The sequence below is a fragment of the Amphiura filiformis genome, chromosome 9, assembly GCF_039555335.1.
Source record: "Amphiura filiformis chromosome 9, Afil_fr2py, whole genome shotgun sequence".
Lineage (NCBI taxonomy): Eukaryota > Metazoa > Echinodermata > Ophiuroidea > Amphilepidida > Amphiuridae > Amphiura > Amphiura filiformis.
Window position 1 is genome coordinate 66,512,316 of NC_092636.1, and position 22,885 is coordinate 66,535,200.

At 35.0% G+C, this 22,885-nt stretch overlaps 1 protein-coding gene across 2 annotated transcripts in view; it reads right to left on the reverse strand.

Annotated features, from left to right (window-relative positions):
• LOC140161346 (uncharacterized) overlaps nt 1-22,885 on the reverse strand; it is a 47,856-nt gene that overhangs the window by 5,812 nt on the left and 19,159 nt on the right. For both annotated transcript variants that reach the window (XM_072184830.1, XM_072184829.1), the window contains exons 2-9: nt 22,313-22,387; nt 21,490-21,638; nt 18,590-18,771; nt 17,675-17,903; nt 14,398-14,560; nt 5,554-5,660; nt 674-821; nt 28-242 (exon numbers count right to left, since the gene is read on the reverse strand). In XM_072184830.1, coding sequence (XP_072040931.1) covers nt 28-242; nt 674-821; nt 5,554-5,660; nt 14,398-14,560; nt 17,675-17,903; nt 18,590-18,771; nt 21,490-21,638; nt 22,313-22,387 — 1,268 coding nt within the window. The remainder of the gene's footprint in view (nt 1-27; nt 243-673; nt 822-5,553; nt 5,661-14,397; nt 14,561-17,674; nt 17,904-18,589; nt 18,772-21,489; nt 21,639-22,312; nt 22,388-22,885) is intronic.

The following is a 22,885-nucleotide window of genomic DNA, read 5'->3' on the forward strand; positions in this document are numbered from 1 at the left end:
GACACTGTATGATTAGCCTAGACTTACCACTTGAGAAATACTGTGAATTATTCCCGAACATTTGTAACGAGTCTGAAGCTTTGCGGACCGTGCTGTCTCGCGATGATGTTATGGACCGACTAGGACAATCCGAACTACTTGAATCTATAGCAGGACCACTGTCTGACTCACTTACAGTCATCATAGAAGAGTCGTCTGTCAGATTCATTTCTTTGTTCACTTCATTACGGACTTCGGCATAGCTGATGGAAGGAATAAGAATGGGAAATTAGACTAGAAAGTATGCAGCAATCCTACCATGTTTGTCAAGATTTTAAAGCTTCTGTTAGAAATTAAAATGTTTTAGAAAAGTCATCTTGTCAACTTTATACTCATTTTGTGAGAAAAAGTCATATATGATTGTACATGTAATAGCTTATCAGCACACTATGAATATGGTTATTAGAAGCTGATGTTGATTAAAAAACAAGTATTTAATGCCCAAATCTTAGGATTCCCTCCTCTCCTTCATCATTGGGGTCATTCCCATTTTTTTGGCAAAATTCCCAATTGTTGGATGCTCCAAAGCTTTATATGGCAGATTGTTTGTCTTTAATATGAAAGTATAAGATCACATGCAGTAGAAATCAAATATACGATTAAACATAGTACAATGATCTCCAGTACAACTTACTTGACTACTTTATGTGTACACACTATGAATTCTGGTTTTGAATTCCACTGATGATACGTGATAAAATATCTTGTTTGTAACCAGATCCATTCTTGTCCCTTTGTAAGAAACCGATAATAACATGATGTTCCTTCACTTGTTTGCATTACTGAAAAGGCAAAGAAAAAGCATGACAAAAGTCAATGTTAGTAGAACATGAAAATATGATCTTTTAAGGGGGTACTACACCCCTGTGGTAAATTTGTGACTATTTTTGCATTTTTCTCAAAAAATAATAACACAGTGGTAACAAAAGTTATGTATATTATTGGGGCAAGGAATCCAATTACTACACTGAAATTTCAGCGACTCAAGACAAGCGGTTCAGTATATATGATAGGAAATGAGGTACATCCTAGCGGTACCTTATTTCTTATCATAAATAACGAACCGCTTGTCTTGGGTCACTGAAATTCCAGTGTAGTAATTGATTCCTTGCCCTATAATATACATAACTTTTGTTACCACTGTGTTATTAGTTTTGAGAAAATGCAAACATAGACACAAATTTATCGAGGGGTGTAGTACCCCCTTAACTTATCATTTTTAATATGTAGAGAATTTGGATCTAAAAACCTAAATAAAACGTTCTGCACATGCATGAAGGGAAAGAAAATATTGAAGAATTGAATTTCATTGTACTGCCATTTACACAACCCAATAACATCTTCAGAATTGTAGACAATTCTACTACAAACCAATGGGAAGCTGCAGCTGACCTTGAGCCGTATTTACAATATCATTCTCTTATAATGTGCAGAAATATTTGTGACAGTAAATCAACCTTGGATATGATGTGATGGGGGAGGGGGGTTCGTAGTGGAAATGAGGGGTACGGGGATGTGCGGGAGATTCAGGGCGTATTTTCAGCTATTTTGATTTATTGATCACTCTCAATTTCGTGAAAAAGTCCCAGTTTTCCAGCAAAATTTGCGAACATTTTCCATATATTGGTATAATTTGGGGGTATGTTTTTCGTCAAATTTGGTTTAAAATCAGGTACTTTTTCGGAGTCCCAGCCGCGCATTTCCAACCAAACTTAAGTGGAGAATCCCCCACCTTGGGATATGATAATGAGATGGTGGGAATCAACCAATCAATCAGTAAAGGTAAGTACTGCCCCATATCAATATAAACAGTATGAATAAGTATTTTGATGAACTTAATTTATTCTTGCAACCCAGCAACCAACAGTTCTCCTCAGGGTTAGTGGTGCCTGTTTAAAAAGCAGGGGGTACAGTGGAAGCTAAACACAGCCAAATTAAAAAGTTGCCCCTAGTTTCATCCCCATGTGAGTTTATGGCAAAATAATATATAATAATTTTCTATACACTTTCTTTCGAAGGTTGATACCAAATTTGATATCAAAAGTTTAATCATCATGAGCATAGGAACCGTTGTTTGGAAATTTGTGCAATTTTAAAAATGACACAGGGAGTTGTATCACGGGGCAAAGCTATCGTGAGTGCCAAGAATTACATCGCCTGAATAGGCCGACAGGTTAATCAACATCCACACATCTACACGAATCTGAGAGTTCTAATTTCATTGTCATTTACCCATGCATGTCAAAATGCAAATCAAATACCCCACTCTTTTAACTGTGCGCAGGCAAGTGTACAATGATTCCTGTACGGGTGAATTGCTTCAGGCCACATAATAAGCTGATACCATGCATTGGCTTTTGCGTGGTCAATTCGTAATTTGTCATTTTAAAAATTGCACAAATTTCCAAACAACGGTTCCTATGCTCACGATGATTAAACTTTTGATATCAAATTTTGTATCAACCTTCGAAGGAAAGTGTATAGAAAATTATTTTGCCATAAACTCATCAGACTCTGATTAAATGGGGATGGAACTAGTGGCGACTTTTTAATTTGGCTGTGTTTATTTGGACCCTTCTACATAACAATATTTACTATAATTACATTTTGTGTTGTGCTGCTGAGGTGATATGGAAATATTTTGCACTGCATTAATTCCATTGAATTTGTAGAATGCATCAATCAAAAAACTTTCAAAATGACCAAAGTAGACTAAAAATAGCATATTTGGTGCCCTGTGGACGTCAATTACTCAAGACTCTCAAGCATCTTTCATTATGGAAAAAAGCAAACCATAGCATGAAAATAATTCTGGCAAAAATAACCGGAAACAATACTTTAAGTTCGAGGCCTCGTAATAAAACCCCCTTTTCAGTCCCTCCATGTCTTTCTTACTGATAAGCATGATGTGCACAAAAAGGTTGAGGTCCCTCCAAGAAATCCAGGGTCATCACATATTATTTGAAGGGCATTTGGCCTGGAACCCCACATTAGGCCAAAAATAAAATTATGTTTGGTTGCCCTTATCGACCGACCGAAAAAATTAAAAATCTTGGGTCGGGTTTTTTTTCCAATTACTTTTTTAGAAGCAACCTTAAATTTGAACAGTATCAAGGACATTTCATTTTGTTATTCACTCATTTTATTTATTAAATGCATATAATTAAAAACAAGAAGCATTTCCATTTAAATTCAGTCCAAATTGTGTAATTTTTTTACCATAAAATGATTAAGCATTTGTCAATACTAGCCTTTTCAAAATGGAGGGCAAATGTAGGAAGAGCCTATGAAAAAAAATAATAAAAAAGGATCGACCTACCGACCCTCCAAATTTTTGTCTTGGAAGGGCAACCAAACAATTAATTGTTTTGGCCTTAGTTTGAAGAATGACTAAGACAAGAAGAAATGCTCATTCATATGCCTGAAAATATCATCAAATTTAACAATTTTTTCATGTCACAAATATTTATTTTCCTAAAGGACTGTAAAGAAACTTATTACATGTACCATTTTGCACAAACATATGAGGGTTTTAAAAATTCATGGTGTGAAAATATTGCACTTATTACAGTGAATGGTCAGAGTTACTAGCCATATAGAGGGAAATGAATCCTAATGATTCACCTGACCTGGATACCTGAATATAGGACACAGCACAATGCTAATTTATTTCAATACTATCTTCATCTAGATTACCCATTCAATACACAATGTGCAGGTTCACAACAGGTCCAGATTTAAATACAAATTCATTTATAATTGACAACAAAATGAAGGAAAATATGTTAAGAGATCCCATTGCAACGTTTGCACAGTATTTTTTGTGGGATGAGTGCATATCAGACACATCAAATTGCATTTTGAATATGAGAAATGTTCTTCCGATATCAAATAATGTTGATTTTTTGAAATTCGCAATATAATACAAATTTTATGACAACCATCCGCGATAATCAACTTTTGAAAAGCACCCTAAACAAGGATTTAACCCTTGGCTAAAACAATACCCTAAACTGGTAACACACGCCTGTTTTCACACCCTAAACAGGGATTTTAATTATTCCTTGCATCAAATTTTATACCCTAAACATGCTAAAGAAGGATTGGCTCACTGGCCCCATGGCTTAATTCATGAACTTCAATCAAATGGCCGGGTGCACACCGGATGATCCGAACGGCAAATTGTGCAACTGCGATATTTTCGTAAAACCACATGCTTTTTGAAGATCATTTCCCTTTTCATATTTCTCCATCTGTGCAATTTACATACCCTTTCCGCATATTAGCACATTGCAATTTTGCTACCCTTTTTCCAATTTTTCATGTTTTTGACACCCTAAACACGGTACGCGCGTATCGTTCCTACCGACGAAAAACTACCCTTTTTACGCGTTTTTATTATCGCGGATGGTGTACAGGCCACAATGGGAGTGACCCCCCCGGGCAAGTAATTTAGAAAACACATGGTGAAATTCTGAGGTGAGTAACTGCACATAATTGATTGCCAATTATAAATTAGAAATTGTTAGCTCATCAAGGGTTGTAAAATGACCATGACATGAATTTACCTTGGCTTGTACTGCAATAATATATCAAAACTGAAGGTTTAAATGACTAATTGATGAAAGATGTCAATTTCATATTGACCCTAAATATTTTCAGGCAACATAACAAATAAATTCTTCAGTAATTTTCAAAACTTTTTAAGTAAGATATAAATATCTAGGAAACATTTTTCATATTTTAATGAATTTTGATCAACTTCACCAAAAATTGAGGCTTTTTAATTATTTTAGAATTTACAAACATTTTTGGTGAACATTTCTCAAAGTTCATCACAATTCAAGAAAAAAAAGCTTCCTAGATATCTGTATCTAGTTTTCAAAAATCAATAAAAAAAACATTTTTTACTGAAGAAACATTTTTATGCACTTTTGCCCAAATTTCACCTCACATATTATGGTTTTATCAAGTCTGCCATTTGTACATTTAATTTTAAACCAATAATTCAGCAGTTAATGAGGTCCAAAAGTTTCCACAATTTCAGGGTTAAGACTAACCTTTAAAAGGAATTCTCCGGCAATCACAACATTATGCCTCATATATTAGAAAATAATTATCAAGCACTAATCATGTGGTTTCATTAACAACAAACTCACATTGATAAAAAAAACACGAATAAATACAGTCATCTCTCAACACGAGATATTCAAAATTCCTGTGCTGACTGGTGCAATGACGTCATGGTTATTTGTGCTCAACTGTCGCCAGTCTTTATCCATTGTACTACTTGGACGTCATTGCACCAGACAATTTCGGCGCCAGGGAAATTTGAACATGGCGTGTTTAGACACAGCGGTTTGTATTTGTTTTTATGATCAAAATGTGTTTGTTTTTAAAACCATGTGATTCATGCTTGATAATAATTTTCTTAACATACGGCATAATGTTGTGATTGCCAGAGAATTCCTTTAATAATTTTCCAAAAAACAATACTATAATTTGTATACTTACATATCTCGTGACATCTGGCCAATTTATCCAAGTCATCCTGGTGATAATATTCATACACTGATGTACCCAGCACTTCAAATGGCAGGTAACCTATGATAGGTGGACCTCTGAAAAAGGCAAATATTTCATAATAATAAGATTGATAATCTATTATACAGGTTGTACCATAAAAAGCGGCCTCCAACAAATGCGGTAATGATATTTTATACAACTAGAGTACCTGCGGCTGTGAGGGCACTGTAGCTGTACGTGAGAGCACCACCAGCATCAGATAGTGATGCTGTTTGACCCCTCACTGAACCCATATGACCTCTGACCCTAAATGACCTTGGCTTGATCCCCTTTGACCTTTGATGACCTCAATTTTATTTGATACATCCATTTGAAATTTAGAAATCATTTTCAGCTATGAATGCTGGGAAGACATTGCAGTCCTCACAGGGAGTGGTGAAATATTCCTGTTCCTGTCATATTGAGAATTCGTTATACCATGTTTAAGCCCTCGTAGCAAGGACTCCACCCACCAAGTCTGTGCCCGATCGGACAAAGTTTGAAATTTGACCCCCTCCGTAATGACCTTTGACCTCGGTTGACCTCAATGCTATTTTGCGCATATATTCCCCTCGTAGCAAGGATTCCACCCACCAACTTTGAGCCCCATCGGACAAAGTTTGAAATTTAACCCTCCATAATGACCTTTGACCTCGGTTGACCTCAATTTCATTTCGGGCATATATTCCCCTCGCATCAAGGATTCCACCCACCAAGTTTGAGCCCGATCGGACAAAGTTTGAAATATGACCCCCTCCGTAATGACCTTTGACCTCGGTTGACCTCAATTTTATTTCGAGCATATATTCCCCTCGTATCAAGGATTCCACCCACCAAGTTTGAGCCCGATCGGACACAGTTTGACATTTGACCCCTCCGTAATGACCTTTGACCTCGGTTGACCTCAATTTTATTTCGGGCATATACTCGCCTCGTATCAAGGATTCCACCTACCAAGTTTGGGCCCGATCGGACAAAGTTGAAATTTTGACCTTTGACCTTGACCTCCGATGACCTTTCAAACTACCTCATAAACGTGGAATGCCCGATACCTATCTATATCCGAAATATCGGAGTGATGCGTCGAAGCGCGGCGAAACGCATTGCCGGACAGACGGACAGACAGAGCTTACGATTTTATTAGTATAGATGTGTTTGCAACCATCATTCAGTGTTTGCATGTGAAAGCCCCATCTTATACAGCTATAATTTGTAGGAAACCAGAATTCATTTTATGAAACATTTTTAAAGATATGACCTCGAATGTAAATTGGTTACAGGACTTTGCCATTTTCTTTTTATTAATTTTAACAAATTGGATATTCTATTATTCTCAGTGGCGTACTGGTGTAGCGTCAGGGTACATGCCCTCCCCCAATCGATCTGAAATTTTAAAAAATCCTATAGGAAAATTGCCGAAAAACGGCTTGTGCCCCCCAATCAGATCCGTTGCCCCCCAATTGTGGTCGGTGCCCCCAATGTGATGACCCACACTACACCACTGATTATTCTAGGTCCTGTTTTTGTTTCTTGTTTTTTTTTAAAATTTTGATCAACTTCACCAAAAAATTGAAAAACTAGCTTCTAGATCTTTATATCTAGTTTTTTTTTAAATTAATGGGGTTTTTTTTACTCAAGAATTTGTTACATTGTTAAAAACAAAAATCGGGTCAAAAAATTTTCTCCAAAACTGAGCATTTTTGCCCAAATTTGATCTCACAGATGGATTCATCAAGCCTTTGCCAATCTAAATATGTATACTTAAGGGCTCATATTGAAATTCCCTTACACAGGAAGGAGTGTGCCATCCTGCTGCTTTCCTGTGCTAGCCTTCTTTTGTTAAAATCCTGGGCAGGGTGTATCACTGATGCATATAATCCATCCGTTTTATGACCGAGCTTTCCTGAGGCGCGTGCTTAGCGAGGGGAATCCTGCTTTCTTTCTGTGTGAAAACGTGGTAGGGTATTTCAATATGAGCCCTAAATATACTTTAGACCAATAATTTTCGTTATGAGTCCCAAAAGTTTCCAGGGTTAAGACCAACTTTAAGAATTAAATGATTTAGTTATAGCCATAATGTATGCGTTCTCAGAAGAGCCCGTAATGATTGTATAGATAGATAGGTGATATTCATTTTTATGATTTTAAATATTAATTTTAAATGTCTTTGGCTTGGGCAAACTGACATAATAAATTGAGAGAGCGAAAAATCAAGATTCACTTGATTACCAGTTGAGGTCTTTTAAGATTACCTGAGATTTTGAGATTACCTGAGTACTCAGGTAGTGAAATGGTATTAAATCACCACTTCACTACCTGAGTACTCGGGTAATCTCAGCTAGTCAAGAGTGCCAACTCTCTCACTGTGTCTGAGAATGAGGCCACCTATATGCTTCACAATAGCAGGGTGTAAGACAATGTGAGACACAAATAATATATGCCAGCGGAAATAAATGATACAAACCCAAGAAATTATGATTTAAATGACTGTATGAAGGCTTTTTGACCAACTTCACCAAAAACATTTGAAATTTTGGCAAAAAACAGGCTTTGTTATGATTCTTTTTGAAAATTGAGAATTTTTGACCATTTTTGGTGTAAATTTCTCAAAATAAAAAAATATTAAAAAAACCGTCCCTAGAGATATTTTTATCTAGTTTTTACAAATTAATTTGAAAAAAAACACCCATTGTTGTGATTTTCTCCACAAACGAGGCTGTATTTTGGCCCAAATATGACTTCACAGATGCATTTGTCATGTCATGTCAAAATGTACACTTTTATATGCTTTATACCACAAATTTAAAATTGTACTGAGATGTTGATGCGTCTCATGCACTCCCCCTTTCGGGGCTCATGCATTAGATGCATCAACATCTCAGTACGCGTGCATTATTTTGTACAATTTCACTCCCAACAAGTGATACGCGTTTATTAACCTACATGTATAAATAACTCAAAAAGTTAACATGCCTGGCACCTTGTACCAGGTTTTGTTGGAGCTGGTCACATATGCCAAAAAGTCAGGTTGCAACAATTTGAATTTGAAAGGATTGTACATTATGACTTCAATTTATTAGTGAACAAGTGGGTGGTTAGACTTTAGATTTAAAATGCCAAGTCATGCAGAGTTTTGCAGGTCTAATTATCATTGCTTTTAATTAAAAGAATTTCAGAATATTCAACCTTGCTTCACAGAGGCTTGCCTCTAAATTATGCATCATCAACATTGAATTACGGTTCCTGAGGTATGATTATTCAAACATATGCTGTAAGCTGTAAAACTGAGATTACGTCTTATAATATTCAACCACTTCTGCTGGTCATACGCATTGTTGAAAATTGCTCAATTTGCTTAATCACACAAAAAATATATATTTTCAAATTATACATAAAAATGATCTTTCCTACTACCATTTTTAGGTTAACCAATCATAACCATGCAACAAAGTTACAAAACCCTTGATATCGTCAAACTTGTAATGACATACAATGACCGATATTAATATGAACCATTCTCTTTAATCGTTGTATATTTTTAGCATAGTTGATGATGACTGTGCAAAATTTGCTGTTCTGATGCGTTCAAATTATATGCATAGGTAAATACTTGTTTGAAGCAAGATGCATCCCAGGCCATCAGCAGTATTTTTTAATAAGCTGATGGGAATTGAAATGATTAACCACATTCATTGCACCACTTGAGGATAAGCTGAAATTCTCAAAACTTGTAACTAGTCTATCTTTTGAAACAAACGTCACAAAATCCATGATTGTGCAAAATGATATGTTATGTCTGGAATTTGACTTTTGATGCAGAATAATTATTGATAATTTTTTTGTTTCAAGAAAATCAAATTTTGACAGGTATTCACTTCTTGCATGGTCATCAAGTTTGAAGGTAGAGCCTCAATCTGGCAGCATGCATGACTGGGAATTCAACCAGTCATATGACATTGTGTAAAGTGACGCAATTCTTTCTTTCATGTCTGTTACCAGTTTGAGGCTCTACCCAATATGGCAGAACCAAGCAAGGGGTGAATATGATTCAGTTTTGGGGCCTCATGGGAAATTCCTTGAAAAGTATAAGAAAGACAGGGCACGAAAACAGAAAAGATATTTTCAATAAAGTATGAAAAAAATAATGATGATGCAATGAAAATACTTTGGCTTAGCGACAGAACTTTGTGATTGTGTTTTTTTGTTTGTTTTGGAGTGTTATTTAAAAAAAATCATTTTGTGTTGATACACTGCCCTATCTCCCTAGATGCCCAGGGGCCACAGTAGGGTATAGTAAACAGCCAGGTGTTACCATGATCTGGATTGGATATCTTTGTAATCACCTACAATTCAAATGCAATTCAAATGCAATAATGGAGAGAGCCGATTAACTCGATATTAATTTTGCCTCCACCAGGGATCAAACCACAGACCTCTTGCACCAAAGGCCTGGATCACGCTGCTCTCTCAACTTGAGTTTTGGCTGCATAATCAGTGTACCGCATTCAACCTACATTGTCATTGGCCTTTATAAAGTATGTCAACTGAAGCGGCAGATTAATATTTACCCAATTTTAAAAGTAACTAGATTTTTTTCTACAAAACAATTAAATAAAATACCTGCAAAGCCTATAAGTCACAGACAGGCTTAGGCGATATTTAGATTAATCAAAAATAATCGATTATTTTTCTTAATCGGGTACTCAATTATTTTAAAACACCATAATCGTAATATCAAGATTTAGATTTTATCAAAAATAATTGATTGTTTTTCTAAGCAAATAGATTATTAAAGCAATTTTTTCAACTGATAGGTGGTTTTTAAAATAGTTGTATCTTTATAGGTGATAATTAGCTGAAACTAAAACCAGATTAACAAGTGAAACAACTAGTCACAGACATACCAAGATAAATTCTGCTGTAATTTGACTAGCATTTTTTACCATATTTCATGCTAAAATTGCATTGAAAAGTAGCTGAATACTGTATAAAGTGCAGTATATTGTAGACGTGGCTTTTTTCAGCATGGGAAAGGACAATATTTGTGATGCATGGATTCAAATAAAATTGTATGTGGATATCATTAGTGTGCGGATATCATGTTCACAAACAGTTTCTTGACCTACATTTACTTTACATCATGTCAGCCTGCTACGCTAATTGCTTAAGTCATTTTTTGTAATTTTGAGAACAAAGTACAAAATATGGTTCAAGCATGCACTTAAACATATTTATTCACCAATTTTTGCACAAGAACGACTGATAATGATACTAATAAAAGGAAATAATCCAAAATAATTAGGGTGATTATGTAACTGATGCATGATTGAACCACATTTTGGTCTTTGTTCTCAAAATTACAAAAAATGACTTGGGCAATTATCGTAGCAGGCTGACGATGTAGGGCTTCCATATTAAATGTGTGTGGAATGTATTATAAGCTACCAATTTTTCATAAATATAGACCTCACAAAAAGTAACTCAGCTGTTATATATACCAAGCCCGAAGCCAGGATTTATTTGTGGGGGGTGCTGATTTTGAAATAGTGGACCTTTTTTTAAAATTTGGACCTTTTTGGACTGGGGGAAGCGGATTTAGACATTTTTGGGCCAAAAGGCATAAAAACCTATTTTTTTCGATCTCTCGCTTTCATAAATGGAACTTTTAGGTCAAAGAAGGGGACTTTTGGCATTTTTCTATCCCCCTGCTACAGGCCTGATATATACTTTTAAGCAGAATGAAAGATGGCTCTATTTACGCACATTTTGGTAGCCCATTTGTCTTATTTCGTTCAATTTCAACACAGCAGTAATTTAAAAGAAAAAAAACCACAAATTTTAAAGATGCAATTACACCGATTACTGGTTATTAAAGGAAGTGTCTGGCAATCACAACATTAGGTCTTATATGTTAGAAAAATAATTATCAAGCACGAATCACATGGTTTTATTTCAATCAAACTCATATTAACCATAAAAACGAATAAAAACAGCCGTCTCTCAACACGCGATATTCAAAATTCCCGCGCCGGAATGTTCTAGAGCAGTGAAAAGTTTTTAAAAAAAAATAACATAATTCAAACTTTTAGGGTGAAAAATCACACATTTTGGTAAAAAAAATGCCCAAATTGTGCATTTTCAAAAACAGGGGCGTGCATTTAGCGCATTTCCCCTATGCTTAAAATGAAAATGGGCACTTAAGGGCTGGGGTAAGAATGCGTTTGGACAGTATTTATTTTGGGACATTAGAGCACATCAGACATATCGATTGCATTCTGAATACGAAGAATGTCATTCTGATATCAAATAATTTTATTTTTGAAATTCGCAATTTAATACACATTTTATGGCAAATTATTAAAAATTGATATTTTTGATATTTAACAGTACTTGAAGTAAACTTTATAAATCTGTATGTAGGTGGGATGAAAAGCCCGACGATCAATTGAAAATTTTGACCTTTTCAGATTGAAGATATGGATTTTTTTCCCAAAACACACAAAAAATTAGGTCTTTTTGGGGAAAAAATCCATATCTTCAATATGAAAGGTCAAAATTTTCAATTGACCGTCGGCTTTTCCTCCCTGCTACATACACTTTAAGAATATATCATTAGATTTGTATAATTTACTTCGAGGACTGTTATATATATCAAAAATTTGAAAAATATCAAATTTTTATAATTTGTCATAAAATTTGGATTATATTGTGATTTTTAAAAATGAAAATTATTTGATATCAGAAAGACATGCTTCAGATTCAGAATGCAATTGATAGGTCTCATGTGCTCTCATGTCCCACAAAAAATACTGTCGAAACGCAATAAACGCTCATTTTGGATCCCTTAACATAGGTAAATTTTCTATCTGCTGGTGTTTTCAAATAGCAAATACTAGAATAGTATACAGTTATAGGCATAACAGGCAGGTGATTTACTTTTTGTGAGGTCTTTACACTTTTCAAAATATTACTTTTTAAATATTTTGTTCCCAAAGAATGATGACTTATGAATGATAACTCTTTTATCTTGATGATGACACATTTACAAAACTTGTGCAAATATTTTGTTCCCAAAGAATGATGACTTTTCATAAAGTAGGTTCCCTGGAAAACAGGAAGCAGACTTTTTCTAGCTTCCTCTTACCTTCAATCAAATAAAAAGCAATTTTTTGTTCATTCGACCAATGAATATGTGATCAGATCAATCAAAAGCAGTCGGAACTTGGAAATATAAAAAATTTCAGTTTCCTAGAGGATAGTAAAAAGCATTTACAAAGCTATATTTTGCAGAAAACACCATTGAAATTGAACAAACAATTCCGAAGATATGAGTAATTTAAGAGTTTCCAAAACAAGAGGAATCAAAAGGAAATATTTCCTTTGTTTGGCTATATCTCAAAATCAATATTTCTGAGTTCCGACTGATTTTGCTTGATCGCATAACATATAATTCACCCCCGTATATATTAGTGAAATTTCATTATCTGATTTTTATTATTTCATAATTCTCAACACATCATAACTGAAAATTTCACTTAAAAATGACTTAAAGCTTGTCTTGAAATTTAAACCAGTATCAGCATTCTATGAGGTAAATGTGGTGATACACCTGTCCAAGAAATATATTCTCATCAAGCTTGTAAAAAAATTGAAAACCTAATTTTAGATATATGTATGACTATTGATCAGCATTATGTAAGGACAAGTAAAAAAAATATTAGTTTCTCATCCCTGTCCGCATTGTTTTTTGTTGCCACATCAAAAAAAGTTGTAAACAAAAAACCATTAACATGTTCAATGATTCAAGAAGTTTAAACAGACTTTCAGCTCACAAATTCACTAACCTTGAATTTTCGATATGTAACACACCGTCATTGTATCATGTTCAATGATGTTACCATGGTTATATGTTTCATATTACTGATTTTTCATTAATAATATGAAGTTAAATAACATACATCTAAATGTCTTGGATGAGCATGGAAAACTGTAGAAATATTCAAAATATTGATATTTTCTGAAAAATGACTCTTAGCTCTTAGTTCACCTGATAATCACAGGACCAGGAGTTGCCAAATGTGTGGCACCTGTTCCAGACCTGTTTACATGTATTTTTGGGCTAACATATGGCCAAGTTTCAGTGCAAAAATTCACCAATATTTTGTCACCAAAAAATTACATAGATTTGCTCACTACTAGCCATTAGCTCATAAGTATTCATAAAAAAACCCAGTAAAATGCAAACACAAATCTAATTTCGAAAGCTTATATTATGAAAATAGTATACGGTCAGATTTAGCTCATTACAAAAGAATTATACTGATACAGGCTCATCTCATTAATATCATGCCTAGAGAGCAATTTTAATTTGAAAGGAATATTATCCACAAACATATTTTATATAACACATAATACAAATATTTGATTGGTGGATATCATTTGATTGGTACGTGGATACTACAACACCTGACAGGAAATATTTATACTATTCCTCCAATATTTCATGGCAGGGACCATTTGCAATATTTTTCAATTTACCATGCATGTTAAACAAAGGAGACAAGTCAGAACAATATAAGCCCATTTTTAGATGCTTGAGGGAAACGGAGTACCCTGAGAAAAACTGCGATGGAGGAAGGATGGGAAACATAGTGTACATAAAACCAATACGGCTGGGGCTCGAACCCTGGACCTTAGTGGTGTAAAGCAAGTACAGAACCCCTACACTAACCCATTCCCTCACAAGAGCATTTAACCAATCCATGTTTTTCTACAGACAACTTTTATAATTACCTGTGGTCCAGATACAAGAACTTCCAGTCTAAACTATGCCGTGATAAGAACTCATTTCCTCCCTCATTGAATGTGGCCATTTCACGGCTCAGCTGTGTGTTTTTCAGTCGAACAGTAGCCACAAAACAGTAGCGGGTGGGAATTGCATCTCCTGGGAAAGCAACTAAAACAGTGAAAAGACACAGAGAAAGAAAATTACAAATTAAAAACATAGCTTGAAACATTTCATATTAGGTTGATAACCAGCCACAAAGCATGGCACAGTTTATAGTCTACTTTCAACTTTCATCATTTATTTGCCAAATTTTCATTTCAAAATATCTAAAAACAATTTGATGACCATTTATATTTTGGTGGGCTCACTGAATGGGCCTGTAACACAAACACAAAATAAGCCTGATAGTCTAGACAGGACAAATTTGTGAAAAAACCAGTCATTAATTTCTGCCTTTACCCTCTAGTTCTTGGTTCATTAATTTAATTAGTGAATCCAATTTTAATTAGTGAATCCAATTTTTTAATTGGTGAATCCAATTTAATTAGTGAATCCAATTTGTTTTACAGATCCTTGACCCAATCAACAGTCATATCTCCCAACTTACATGTACCTCCTCATTGTTAAGAGTCTGGTATCACTATCATTTAATAGATCTTATTTTTCTCATTACCATCCTGAAGTCAGATGGTCCAAATTGATGTATTTCAGCAGAAATTATGAAAAAAACCTATATAGATTTATGGTACGGTATTATATCCATGCTATCAATATTTTCCCATGCCTATTTCACTTTGATGAAATTGGGCCATGCACGAAAATGAAAATTATGGAAATACTAGTTGGTAAAAGCTTACTGATTATGAGATCAGTTTTTTACATGGATGCATGATGAAAATATTTGACATTGTACTTAAGTTTGATGAAAACTCATATCCTAAACCAACAGGGTCACCCACTTTTAATTTCAATGCACAATTTTACTAAAATTAGTCAGTTACTTATTAAAATGATGAAAATGAGTCGATTTGGTGAATAAACATTAAAAATATAATGTATCTGAAGTAAAAATCATAGGTATTAGATGGTAATTTATTGAGAAGGTTTATGCAGTACAGGTGCATTGAAAAGGAAGGCCTTTGGTCAATTTACAGTTGTCACATGTAAATTCTGTAGGAAGCAATTATTAGGGAAGGCGCTAATAAGGTTGAATACCGTATTTATGATTGGAACATACTACTATGACCTAGATCTTATTTTAAGGAATCCAAAATAACAATAATAGTAAAGATCATTTGCAGATGATAAGCAAACTGCTATTTTTAGTTTTGTATCAGTTCCATTGACCTTTAAGAGCAAAACAAAGCAGCGAAAATCATGCTCTACATGCTTTAGAAATATCTTCACAAATTATAGCAAACATAATAAAAATAAATTCAATAAGAGTAGTTAAAATGATTAATGTTAACAGTATTAGAATGGATGTCTCATAAAAACAGATCAAAATTTTAAAAAAAATTTAAAAAAATTTAAAAATTTAAAAATTTAAAAAAAAAAATAAATAAATAAATAAATAAAATAAATGAAATGAAATTGTATTGATGCTGGCCACTGCCTGATCTTGATCAACTTTGGTAAAGGTCACATTTAGTGTAATAATATCATTGAAATGTGGTCCAATGTTTCTTATTTCCTTTATATGCATGTTACACACAAAAAAAAAAGGTCACGCAACCTTTTGTCAATGGATAAGATATCATTTCCGAACTAAACATCTTTCACAAGGTAAATGAGAAAATAATAGGCTTTCCACTGATACCAAAATTGCCATTTTTATGGTGAAAAAGTGATGTTGTTGATTGGATCATCTTCTTTTACAGTCCGCTCTTCCAATTGGTTCAATTTTCTTTTGGTTACCCAACCTTTTCTCCTTGTTTTTGCCAAATATATCAATCAAAACCTTATAAATTAATTCTTAAGTCCAAGCTAATTGTTTCTTATGTATCATCCATTCGTAAACACAAATTCTGTTATCTTCTGGCTTTAACACTTTTACTGATTATTTATGGATGAGTTTACCGATGTACCAATGATGCAATGTGAACTTTGATCAGATCCATAACATGGACAATGTTTACAGTCACTTATCATAGTTTCTACAAAAGTAAAGATATGGCTTCATACTGACTGTCTACATAGACTCCTGTCTATACAGAAGTTATTGGGATATCTTTTTGCCATCAAACTAGATTTCAATTTGAACATCCCTAAATGAAAACCAAACTGAAGACTAGTGAAGAGCTTTTTACAAGCTCCATTTAAGAAGTAAGGTGATCAATATCCAAAAAGGAATAAGTTACTAAGTAAATAAATGTATGACATAATAAATAAACAGCTTATTCAAGGGTGCTCTATTTTGAAGAAAACAGTTTCATTGAATCAAATTCAGTAGCAGTAGTCAGAGTCAGCTGTATTAATTACAACTTACATATTCTATCAAAATATTGATAAAATGAAAATGAAAACAAAAACGAAATGGTCTGTTAGCACTGTCTGCTGTTTATACACCATGAGCATGATTTCAAAATTTGAAATGCCTTGCTCACACAGAGAAAGAAATTACCAACTTTGTACTTTTTGAGAAAATGAAAATGAAAATGCACAAATATATTATTTTATGTACCGGTATGTGAAAAACCTTAATATTGCCAATTTTAAATACAATTCGTCGGTCGCAACACATAGTGGCGTAGAGTGATTTTCAAAATTTTCCGTTTCACATAGTGGCGTATAGGTTTAGAGCTAGCTATTATCCTATAATAGTTATTCCTTGTTGACTATTGAAGATATAGTTTAATAGTTTGAACCTTAAACTTCAATTTCAAATTGAATCAGGTCACTGAGAGATAACAGTGGAGGAGTCTCGACCCCGTTACTAGTAGCATATCCTTCAAAATTGTTTTGATCAGAAACGTATTTTGTCCTTCACATACGCCACTATGTGTTGCTGCCGACGAATTACTGTAAAAGTGGAAGTTTTCCCACGTTTATTTTTTCGCGCTTTGGACAATTTTGAACTGTTTCCCTTATTTTTTAAATTTGCGATTCTAAGTTTCCTTACATTGATCTAAACACAAAAGGAATATTGTTATTTTCATGGTAGCAGCTTGGAAAGTGTAAAGCGCAAAAATAAATGTAGTGCAAATATTTCCACTTTTAGTAAACAAAGCAGTTCAAAACTGGTAAAGCGCAAACTATAGAACAAAATGAATACTATCTTACCATCACTGTTGTTTAACTGTGTGAAGTTTCCGTTGAAGGTGACTAGTTCATACTGGACGGGATCAGTGGGTTCATGGGTTCCAATCCGCATGTGACATTGAAATGTGAACTTCTTGGTGAGTACATCTGGATTGCCAATTTTCTCATCTGCTTCAGCTAGAATCTTGTAGATATCGGGTCTGTCATCCTCATGTACCAGTTCATATATTGTCTGGTTGCTTAAATCGGACTGATGATATAAGGAAAAAACAATTTGAAACAATTATTATCTTATATGGATGTAGTCTACAACAAATTGAAATACTGTATTCTCTATAATTAATGCCAGGGTATTGCATTTTACAAAAGAGCTGAATATATGTTTCTGTCATATGGATACTGAATACAAGGCAGTTAGATTTTGCTGCAACTTTCAAATCTTGTATGCTACTACGTCAATATTGGGACCATTGCAAAAAATGACTATGAGTTGTCATTTAGTTATGCGCATAAATAAATTCTGCTTCAAATGATTTTTAGCAATTCGGCATTAACCTATTTTGGAATAATGGTCATTTATTAAGGGGAGTAGTTAACTTTTTTTGATGTGTTTAGTTTGGAAAAACAGTCAAAACCCTTATTTACATATTTTAACAGGCATAAATTCACAGACTTTTTATACAAGTCTAAGCACTCAATATCTTGACTACAGGTTGAAAATGCAAGGTGTTAGCAATTTTCTCCTGAAAATTGACTGAGCATTAAAGTTTTTTTAATTCCAGTTTCAAAACTAAAGAATTAGGATTGAACCTTACAAAACATTAAAACAAACCCTGAGTGATTCATATCACAAGGCCTCTCTCTGCACCCTTAAAAAATCTAATATTTTAAAATCCTAAAAAGTGAGCATTTTAGTGACTATCAAAATGAGCTTACCGGAAGATGTCTTAAGAGTGATGTAATGCTATCTGATGTGTATAAAATGTGGCCTTGTTGTGAGAAGACTATCATGAAACCATCCAATGCCTCCAACATGAGCTGACTGAACTCATCATCTGATAAAAATGACGGTTTCCAATTCTCTTTGATTGTGTTCTTCTCTGACTTAAGTGCCATGTCTGAAAGGGAAAAATGGAAAAAACTAAAATATTTGTTATCTACATCTCATATGGTCTAGCACACAGTTGCACTTGCTTAACCCTAACAGGACGGTATACTACAAAATACTACTTGATATATGCGCTGTTCGTGCATGCAGCCCACGTGGTGTGATGACGCAATCGCCTAAGTGATATATAAACGCAGTTTAAGCTGGCCAGCGAAGCCCAAGACCCGTGGCAAAGTGTCGCCGACCCAGTGCCTGGCATGCGAGGGTCTCGGGTTCAATCCCATCCAGAGCAAACAACTTCTTTCCTTCTTTTCTCTCTTTATTCCTTCCTTCTTTCCTTCCGTCGCCAAAAAGCCCTTAGGCGGTTAGGGTTAGGTTACCACTATCGAAACTCAGTATAGGCTTCCTTAACCCTAACAGGACGGTATACTACAAAATACTACTTGATATATGCGCTGTTCGTGCATGCAGCCCACGTGGTGTGATGACGCAATCGCCCATAAGTGATATATAGGCACGGTTTCGCTGGCCAGCGAAGCCCAAGACCCGTGGCAAAGTGTCGCCGACCCAGTGCCTGGCATGCGAGGGGTCTCGGGTTTGAATCCCACCCAGAGCAAACAACTTCTTTCCTTCTTTTCTCTCTTTATTCCTGAGTGTAACCAAAGCCATTTTTATACCAGGAGATTGAGGAGAATTTAATTATTTACCAAATTAGTACCTAAATATATGTCCTTTCAGTTATTGCAGGTTACTCACTTCTGCATTTGAAGGGGGGAAGCCACATGGCCCAAGAGAGCTGCAGCAAGGTGGTGGGATAATTCGCCAGCGAAGTTACGTAATGTTACCATGTCAACTGGATCACGCGCCTGAGTATTGAACCACGATCGAAACAATCACCCCACAAAGTATATGGCACTCAAAGGCATACCAAAATAGCGTGATCTGGTAACCAAGAGAATTATGTAACTACTTTGATGGCGAATACAAGTCCAGAATGCTCAAACATGACACAGCGCAATCATGCACATAGATGTCGCAACAGCAACAAATATAATGAAAATAAAAATGTGTTCACTATTTGGGATGGAAACATATATCTCCTTTTAATCCCGCATCTTTATTTAGATTTTCATTGTTTTACCACTTTCCATAATTACAGGGCTAAAAGACCAACCCACAGAATTAGAGAAGGAGAACCGGAGAACCTTGATAGTACCGGCATGGAGCAAAAATTGGGGCTATTCGGTTTCGCTCGGAATGCACTCGAGGCAATTGTTGTCATGCATGCGCGACATGGATGATCTGCGCATTTTAAAGACAAACTTGATACGACCCGCTCGCGAGTACCAAGATGCTTCAGATGAGATGCATTTGTCTCCGCGCGGCGCGCACTGTCGGCAAGGACCCAAATACCCCCAATTTTCTCACCATAGCTGATGGCGCGATTGTATGTGGTGGTATAGGGAGTCCCGCTTCTCCTTCTCTAATACCATGTTACAACGCACACGATACACACAACAGTGCAATTCAATATGCACCCAGCTGTACTCTATTTAGAGAATAAAGGTATCATTTTTAGCTGCTGTAGTGCATCTATCGTCTCATATAACACAGGCGCAATCATTATTTCAAGTAAAACAACAAGGCAAAGCCGAATTGTTTTACGCCCATAATAATAATGTCACCCGTGTTATATGAGACGATAGATGCATGACAAACAGCTAAAAACAATAACTCTATTCTCATTCGTAAAAATACTTAAATTCAAAATATTAATCATTTAAAGTATACCAAATTTAAATCAAATTAAATCCTACGTTATACAAGGAATTATTACCAAGGTCTTGGAATTGATCAGTCCTGTTGTTGCTATGCACTTTCGTTGGCTCAAATAGCGCGTATGATTATCGCGTTGACGCGCTGCACCATGTTATATCGTGTCATATCACATGGCTAAGAAATAATAAGATTGCAGGAACTTTCTCAAGTGTTTTTGTCTTAACAGAATGTCTCATAATAACACAGGCAAGAACCAATGAAATTAAAAGAAAATGACATCAGTTTAAGAATGCTTTTTGAAATCTACACAAAAAAGACAAAGTGAAATTGATACACAAACTGCTGTGTTTATAATGCATGTATTCCACCTACAGTCAACAGTCACTGATTCTATCTCACAAATATATTAGCTGCCTTGTATAAAACCGGGGTGATGCATACTACAATTTGAAAACAAAAGCTTATGTTTGGACCTAATCAATTAAAAGGAAATAATCCACTTTTGCATAAGGTAGCTATTGCACTCGATACAATTTAAATCTGATGTAGCGATAATAAATTGTGATAAATGGTCAAATGGAAATGTTCAATCATTTTTGTATTGTCTCTTTTTCAGCAATAGGATTAATAGGAACCTTGTAGACTGGTTCTATTTAGGACAATTTGCGACCAGCTAGCAACCAGCTAACTTTTTGTTAAATCTGCTAAATTCGGTGAATTCGAATTTGGCGTCTGCATTCTCTGCAACCAGTATTTTTTCATTCCAATTACACTTTCTATAATTATTTGTCTGGTCCCATGAATCCCAAAAATGTAAACTTTGTTCACATAAGACCTAAAGTTAAGAAGATATACAGCACAAATAGGTCAATTTGTTTGTTGTACCTGTCAATAGTAATATCAAGGCAACTTTGTTAGTATAGATGAAAAAAATAAAATGTCACTTTACCATTGTGTGCCTTGAGGAAGCTAATTGTGCAGCGAAGCACTGCCGATTTGTCCATCTTGCGATTCTTTGTCGACACCATTGAACACAACTCCTGAATGAGACTGTTGAATTGGTCTCTTCGCTTCTTCTCACTGAGATTTCTTGAAATTCTGAGGACATACAAACATCATAATTGATAAAGATGCAACTTACCCAAAGTTTTAGGTGATATGAAAAGTACTTTATAAACAGGCTTTGAAATAAGCTAGAGTTTCTGAGAGCCATTTCTTGATTTTAAATGTTTGAGGGCCCTCACAAATTTTTGTGGGCCTGAATTTGGACCAGTGGTTTTAACCTATGAACCCCACAAAAAAATGAGAAAAATGGTAAATTTTTTACGGGCCATTTGGGCCCACTGGATGTATCTTTTGCGGGCCCTCACTGATTTTTGGGGGTTGAGGGCCCTCCTTATTTCGAGGCCTGTTTATAAATCATGATGCAAAAATATGAAAAAATGGACTTATTACACTGAACCAGTGTATGAACTGCATTAGGCAGAAAAATTTATTTCTGAGCAGATGAAAGTCACGTTGTGCATGTACAATGTACGGTACCTTGTTATGCATTTACATGTAAGATCCGCACTTTGGTAGTCATGTCATGATTTTGAAAAGAATTCAATTTTTTTTCCACAAATCTGTGGCTGACTTTAAATTATATATATGTGGCTCAATATAAAATTGAGAGATGAAATGCAGAACCACATTGCCTACAGGAATACTTTTAGAACATTGGCCTCATTTTTCTTGACTGGGTCACACATACTACATTGCTCACAACTTACCGCTTTCCATTGCCACCACGCACTTCCTCATCCTGGTCACCCCCATTGTACATCTTATTCAGTAAATTCTCTCGTCTGAAATCATGGAGAAAGAAAACAAAAACAAAAAAACACTCAGCTTTCAATTGCAATGAAAAGAAATTGCATTCTAAGAGATGAGATATATTTGGCATACAATACGTAGCAATATTAATGGATCTGCTTCTAAGAAGCAGAGCCATTCAAGGTAATAAATCACTGACTCTATTGCTTGCTTCGAGGTATCTTCTGGATCAAATTTAAAAGATGATAAAGAAAATTATTTGTGCATTTTCTGTACTTTTTAAGACATAGTCTTGTACAACATGTACAGTGCAACCAGGAGGGTGAGAGTTCATAAGGGCAATGTCGGTACCCCAGGTCACACCATTGTTTGATTATGCTATTTTGTAATTATTAAAGTATGGTCCTTGTTTGTTATAGGGTTCCACCAGATAGTCTATAGCTAGGCTGTCTAATCAACTTTAGAATACATATGTAACTGAAGTACATACATGTAAGCCGTGTTCAGATGCATGGGTTTACACCCGGCGG